The sequence below is a fragment of the Chlamydotis macqueenii genome, chromosome 12 (assembly GCF_036417535.1).
Source record: "Chlamydotis macqueenii isolate bChlMac1 chromosome 12, bChlMac1.mat, whole genome shotgun sequence".
NCBI lineage: Eukaryota > Metazoa > Chordata > Aves > Otidiformes > Otididae > Chlamydotis > Chlamydotis macqueenii.
In genome coordinates this window covers 480646-487491 of record NC_141567.1, presented here as the reverse complement: position 1 = coordinate 487491, position 6846 = coordinate 480646, and the positions used below count along the sequence as shown (strand labels likewise).

Here is a 6846-nt window from a genome sequence, read left to right as displayed (position 1 = left end):
CTGGGGCTGTCCACCACGAGGCGAGAGGGTACAGGAACCAGTGCGGGACAGCCCCCCCCAAACCACCCCCCCCCTCCTAGACACTCCTGCTAGAGAGGCTTTAAAAACACTCATAAGAAAACTGCTTATAAAAATTATTGAACTGTTCCTGAGCCGTGCGGTGAGCTGGAGGCGGCGCTGCGTCCCTGTCCCTCCGAGCAACGCGGGGCCTAGCGGGCCCCCCCGCGCCCCTACTGCTTGCCCAGCGCCTTGTCCAGGTTGTTCTTGATGGCGTCCAGGAAGTCGGTGGTGTTCACAAAGTGCTCGTTCAGCTTCACACTGCGGGGGGACAGAGAGGGGCTGGAGGGGTCCCTGCCCGCTCCCCGCCGCAGCCAGCCTGGCCGGGGCCAGCGGCGCAGCCCTGGGCGTGGGACGGGGACCCTGCCCGGCTGCCGGCACGGCCCGACCCCGCGAGCTGTAAATAGACTCCCCGCGTCCCCAGGGACCATCCCACGGCCGCCCCGCATGGCCAGCCTGCCGTCGTGGCAGCCGGCTGCCCCACGCCGCTCCGCCCCGCCAGCCACACGTACTTGGCGAGGCCGTGGATGCAGCCAGCGAGGTCCTTCGTCATCGTCCCGCTCTCCACCGTTTCCACGCAGACCCTCTCCAGTGTCTGGGCAAACCTGGGGACGCCGGCATCACGCACGGCTCCAGCGAAGCCAGCACCTCACCGGCACCCCCGTGCCGCGGATCCCCCGCCGCGGCTGGGACCGGGGCGGCTGCCGGCAGCGTCCCCCACCTCGGGGTGCCCCCACCCCACCCCGCCCCGCTCACTTCATCAGCTCCGGGTTACTGTCCAGCTTGCCGCGGTGCTCCAGGCCGCGCGTCCAGGCGAAGATGCTGGCGATGGGGTTGGTGCTGGTGGGTCGTCCCTGCGTGCAGAGAGCGCTCAGCCGCCGCGCAGGGGCAGCAGGTCCCCCACCGCGGGCAGAGCGCACCCACCTTCTGGTGCTCCCGGTAGTGGCGAGTGACGGTGCCGTGGGCTGCCTCGGCCTCAATGGTCTTCCCATCCGGACACACCAGCACGGAGGTCATCAGCCCCAGGGAACCGAAGCCTGCGGCAGGACAGGGTCAGGGCGGCCCTGGGAGGGTGACCGCACGCAGCCCACCCTGCACCGCCCCACACCGCCCCACCTTGGGCCAGGATGTCTGACTGCACGTCCCCGTCGTAGTTCTTGCACGCCCAGACGAAGCCGCCGGAGGATTTCAGCACCTGGGCGACCATGTCGTCGATGAGCCGGTGCTCGTACCAGATCTTCAGCTTGTCAAACTCCGTCTTGTAGTGCCTGGGAGCCCGGGGCGGGCGTCAGCCGCGCTGCACCCAGCCCGGGCCAGGTCCCACTGCGACCCCCGGGCCACAGCCTCCCATCTCAGGAGGGGCAGCTCTCCCCCCGGCAGCCCCAGCCCCCCCAGGTCCGTACTTGTCGAAGATCTCCTGGAAGATGTCTTTGAAGCGCCCGTCGTAGGCCTTGAGGATGGTGTTCTTGGTGCTCATGTAGAGAGGCCACTTCTTCTGGATGGCGTACTGGAAGCAGCTGTGCGCGAAGCCCGAGATGGACTGGAAGGGAAGCACACAGACCCCCGTGGGACCCCCGCCCGCCGGCCCAGCCGGCCCCACCACGGACGGCAGGGCTGTGCCACCCCACGGGGACCCCTCCCGCTGCCCCCAGCCCAGCCCCTCACCTCATCCGTGTTGTACATGCCCATGCCCACGCCACCGCCCGGGAAGTTGTACACTTCCCACTCCTTGACCCCACTGCCGTCCTTCGGCGTGAAGACCATCTTGAAGGTCCCGGACTTGCCCACCACGAAGTCGGTGGCTTTGTACTGCAAAGGGCAGGGCAGAGCGTGGGGCAGGGCCGGGCAGGAGCTGCCGGCCGCCCCCGCCGTGGGCCGGGGCTCACCTGGTCGCCGTGGGCGTGCCTGCCGATGGTGATGGGCTTGGTCCAGCCAGGCACCAGGCGGGGGATGTTCTTGCAGATGATGGGCTCCCGGAAGACCGTCCCCCCCAGGATGTTTCGGATGGTCCCGTTGGGGCTCTTCCACATCTTCTTCAGCTTGAACTCTGGGTGTGCAGAGTTGAGGCCCCCGAGGCACCCCCCCCAGCAGGCGCAGCCCCGGCCATCACCCCAGCCCGGCGCCCGGCCCCTGCCAGCCCCCCCTGCTCCTCCATGCCGTGGGCGGCTGCCAGAGCCCCGCTGCCAGGCCAGCCAAGCAGAGGGACAGCCGGTGCGGGCTCGTGACCGGCGCTGGGCAGAGGCCAGTCTGTCGGCAGTCCCGTGCCCTCGGGGTCCCCGCAGCACCCCCGAGCACCCCAGGGCGGCACGGGGGGGCACAGCACCGAGCACCGGGCCCCCAGCCCGGGCAGTGGTGCAGCCCCTGACCCACCAGAAACCTGAGCCAGCGGGGGGAGGCACTGGCCGACCCACAGGGGCCGGGCGCACGCAGGGGCTCAGCTCCCCGTGGGGCTGCCGGCACCGCCGCCCTCGGCCCCTGCTCACCTTCCACCCTGGCTTCGTCTGGCGTGATGGTGGCACACTTCACAGCCACACTGTACTTCTGGGTGGCCAGCGCCGAGTCGATGGTGACCTGGTCGTCCGTCTTGTCCCGGTGCGGCAGGCCCAGGTCAAAATACTTCAGCTGGACGTCCACGTTGGGCAGGATGAGCTGGGGGGCCCAGGACAGTGTCAGAGGAGCGGGACGGCGCGGGGTGCCCAGGGAGCAGCACCGTGCACGGCAGCATGGCCCGACCCAGCCACGGCTGCCTGCCCGGACCGTCCCCCCACCCAGGATTGTCCCCCCCTGCCCAGGACTGTCCTCCCTTCCCAGGTCCCGCCGGAAGCTGGGCTGGTCCCACCACCTGCTTCCTGCGGACGGACAGACGAGGACGGGAGGGCAGCGCGCAAGGACTGCCCGTCCCCTGTCTCACTGCCACCTGTTCCCCTGTGCAGCTCCCGCCTGTGCGGCGCTGGCAGGACCCCGTTACCTTCTCCTTGATGAAGGACCAGATGATCCGCGTCATCTCGTCTCCGTCCATCTCCACCACCGGGTTGGCCACCTTGATCCGCTTGTCGGCATCTGGGGAGCGGCGGCAGGGTGTTAGGGGTGCAAGCCCAGCCCCACAGCTCTGCCCCCTCCATGGGACCATCAGGCCCCGTCCGGCAGGGTCCGGGTGCAGGTTGGGGTGCAAACCCTGCTCGGGACGGGGCACAAACCCCACTGGGGTCCGGGCTGGTTCATGGCCAGGGTGCAAAACACCATATGGGAGTGGAAGCAGGCACACACCCCTCAGGGCAGGACCCCGGTGCAAGCTGGGCTGCAAAGCCCCACGCGAGTCCAGGGCCAGGACCGGGTGCAAACCGCTCGGGGCCAGACCCAGGCACAAGCTGGGGTGCAAATCCCTGCGTGGGACCTGGACCGGGAGCAAACCCCTCTGGGTGCCAAGCCTGGCAGCGGTCAGGCTACAGAACCCCCGTGGGAGTGGGACCGGGACCAGGAGCAAACCCTTCGGGGGCCAAGCCGGGCTACAAAACCCGCATGGGGCCGGACCCGGTGGAAACGCCTCCCGTGACGGGACCTGAGTGCAAGCCGGGCTGCAAAACCCCGGGACCGGGCCCAGGAGCAAACTCTTCCGGGGGCCAAACGGCTGCGGGTCGGGCTGCAAAACCCCACGGGGGACCGGGAACAAACTCCTCCGTGACCAGAGCCGGAACAAAACTCCGCGTGGACCGGCTGTAAGCAGTGTGTACGGATCCAGTTGCAACTCCCCCCCCCCCCGGAAAAAAAAAAAGAAAATCCGAGCCGGCCCGGCGTGCAAACCGCTCCGTGGGGCGGGACCGGTGCAAACCCCACTCGGGGCGGGAGCAGCCGCCCTCTCCCGCGTCCCAAGGACACGAGGGCTTCCCCACTCCCCCCCTACTCCCCCCTACCCCCCGGGTTTCCCCCCCACTCACAGTGCCGGCGCTGCCCCACGGAGGCGGCGGGGAGGGGGCAGCGGGCCAGGCGGCTCAGCGCCGGGGCGGCGCGGAGGTAGCGGGCGGCCATGGCGGGGCGCGACGGGGCGGACGCGACGGGGGCGGTGGCACGAGGACGCGCTTCGCTCCGCCCCGGGGCGGTCCGTGCCCAAGCCCCCCCGTGGGGCCCCGCGGGGGCTCGGAGGGGCCGGCGCGGGGCCCCACAGGGTGGCCCGGGCCATTGCTTCATGCCCCCCTCCTCATCACTTAGCGCACCCCATCCGCAAAACACCCACCCTCCTGGGGGTCTCCCCCGCCCCGAGTGGGTGGGGAGATGCCACTTGCAGGGTGCAACCGGTGCCAACGGACAAGGTGACCGCCGGCCCAGGATCAGCTTTCAGCGGGGTCCTTGGGACCAGGCGGCAAGGGCGGGCACGCAAGGCATCGCACGCGTGTCCCCCTCCACGGCCACGCCGTGTGCGTCCCGGGCTCTGCTCGGTGTGGGGGCACAAGGAGCTGGAGGGCTTGCGGGGGTCCCCATTCCTGGCTGGGGACACGGTGCCCAGCGAGCCAAGAGCTCACAGCCGGCCCGGGCTCTCCCTGCGGAGAAGCGAGCGAAGATCCGTCGTGGAACTCCGGGCAGCCAGACCCAGCGGGACCGGTGGCTGCCGACATTTCCCCACGGGGGCCCTCACCTCGCCAGACCCCACGGCCCAGTAGCACCCCGGAACGTGCCAACGCGCACGGGAGGCAGGAGGGTGCTGGGGCGGCTGGGAGGCGGTGCGGCCCGGGAGGTTTTGCTGTCCCTCTGCGTGAGCCAAGCCGATGGCTTTTTTTAGCCACAGGGGCCGGGCAGCTCCTGCTCCGAGAGGAAAAACAGCGCCGCTGGAGCTGCGGCCCCAGGCGGAGGGGCTGGGGGGAGCCAGGGCCCGGCGTGCTGACGTCCGCCCGGCTTTAACATTAACCAGAGCAGAAGCCTGGGGGGCTGCCAGCCGGTGGGGCAGGGCAGCACCCCCTGCGGCGGGGGCAGAGCTGGGGTCTTGGGTGTCCCCGCTCCCACCGCACTCCCCGAGGCACCCCGTCCCGCCAGCAGCCCTGCAGCTGCACGGCCGGCACTGCGGGGGCTGCCCGCAGTGGGGCACTGGGCCGTGTTCCCCCCCCGGCACAGGGCCCCGAGGCGCAGCCCCCCCGGCTGCCCTCACCCCGGCCCCGCGGTCAGAGCCACCCGGTGACCGCGGCTCCTGCAGGGCCGAGGTCAGGCCAGCGCGGCGGCCTTCCCCCCGCGGAGCGCGGGCCCCGCCGGCGCTGACGAGAGCGGCCATGTGGCAGCATCCCCGGGAAGGGCAGCCCGCAGACAAAGGAGTCCAGCGCTGGCCGGAGCCCAACCCGCACGCCCCGGGCTGCGGCCAAACCAGCTTCCCCCGGGCGCAGCTGGCCCCGGGGGGTCCCGGGCGCTGGCAGGGCTGGCGGCGGAGGGCCAGGGCCGAGCGCTGGGGAGCGACGTGTCCTGGGGGAGATGTGGCTCTGGCGGGCGGGGGGCACCAAGGGCCCACCCAGAGGAAAAGCAAGAACCTGGGGACGGGGGGGTGTCTGTTCACACATGCACCGCTGCCCGCAGGCAGCCCCGTGCCCGTGGGCGGGGGGCACCAAGGGGGCCGAAGGGAGCTGCGTGCCCGGCGGGCAGAGCACCGCGGTTCCCTGTGCGAGTGGCGCTGTCCCCAAACACCGGCACCCCTCTCGGCTGCCGGCCCACAGGCTGGGGGGCAGGGGCTGCGCCCCCGCTTCGGCGGCATCCGCCTCCCCCCCAGGGCTGCAGGGCAGCGGCAGGGGCCAGGGATGGGTGGGCCAAGCGGGCAGACGGCAGCACTCGGGGATGGGAGAAGGACGGGAACCGCAGGTTGCACACCAGGCTGGAAGGGCAGCCCAGGAAGGGGGTGCGGGGCAGCAGCTGGCTGCCCCTGGGATCCCTGCCCGGGACCCCTGCCTGGCCAGCGCCAGCGGGTCGCCGTCCGCACTGCTGGCTCCAGGGGAGGGCTGGCACCGCTGCCAGGCTGTGCTGGTGGCTCTGCCCTGCGGCCGGGGGCTCTGCCTGCTGGACCCCCACACCGGGGCACGACTGCACGTCCCACCCAGCCCAGCCCCGCGGCACATCCCCCCGTTCCGCTCACCCCTCTGCACCCAGGGCATGGCAGCCGCCCACCCTGCGCCCATCGGCTCCCGCCGCCCAGCTCCTCCCGCGCCCAGGAGCGCAGCGCTCCGGCCCCGGCTCTCTGCAGGCGCTGCCAGCACCGCAGCCACCAGCAGCCTCCAGCCTGGAGCATCCCCACGGGGCGTGTGGAGCCATGGGCCACCCCAAACCACTCGGAGGGTGCTGTGCGTCACCGCGTGGGGCCTGGAGCCATGAGCCACCCCACCGTGCCTGGAGCGGGGTGTCGGCACGAGGACCTCACCAGGGCACACACGTGCCGCGTGTCGCCGAGCCACCAGCGCAGACGCTTCTGCCCCCAGAGCTGCCGCCCCACGGCACCCCCCGCCCGGCACGCGCTCTCCCGGGAGAGGTCCCAGCAGGGCCCACACCGCTGCCCCCAAACCCACACTCCCTGCCAGCCCCACGGCACTGCTGGGCTCTCCCCTTGCTCGGGGGACCTGGTGTCACCCGGGGCAGCCTCAAGTGGGGGGGCAGACCCACGCCGGCGGTTCCCCTCCCCTGAGGCTGAGCCAGGGTCCCCCCCGCTCCCGCACCGCAGGGCTGGGACTGGCCCCCCCGAGCCAGGCGCAGCCCCCCACCGCGGGCGGTGGCGGTGGCGGTGGCGGAGGCGGCCCGGCCGGGCGGGGCGGCCCCTTTGTTGCGAGC

The 6846-nt window shown here is 71.8% G+C and overlaps 1 protein-coding gene across 1 annotated transcript; it reads right to left on the bottom strand.

Moving 5' to 3' along the window:
* Window positions 1–119: 119 nt before the first annotated feature.
* IDH2 (isocitrate dehydrogenase (NADP(+)) 2) lies at window positions 120–4152 on the bottom strand. Its single transcript, XM_086757163.1, has 11 exons — window positions 3993–4152; window positions 3026–3117; window positions 2541–2706; window positions 1944–2104; window positions 1723–1866; window positions 1461–1597; window positions 1174–1325; window positions 982–1094; window positions 814–911; window positions 570–662; window positions 120–318 (listed from the first exon to the last, which is right to left on the bottom strand). Exons 1-11 carry the CDS (start codon window positions 4081–4083, stop codon window positions 231–233), a joined length of 1335 nt encoding a protein of 444 aa, XP_086613289.1. The 5' UTR covers window positions 4084–4152; the 3' UTR covers window positions 120–230.
* Window positions 4153–6846: the final 2694 nt, after the last annotated feature.

Coding starts and splice junctions, on each gene's coding strand:
- IDH2 (XM_086757163.1), bottom strand. CDS start 4,083: ATGGCCGCCCGCTACCTCCGCGCCGCCCCGGCGCTGAGCCGCCTGGCC. Junction 2,707..3,025: donor GGTCCTTCATCAAGGAGAAG/GTAACGGGGTCC, acceptor TGGGCCCCCCAG/CTCATCCTGCCCAACGTGGA. Junction 319..569: donor TGCATCCACGGCCTCGCCAA/GTACGTGTGGCT, acceptor GTCCCCCCGCAG/TGTGAAGCTGAACGAGCACT.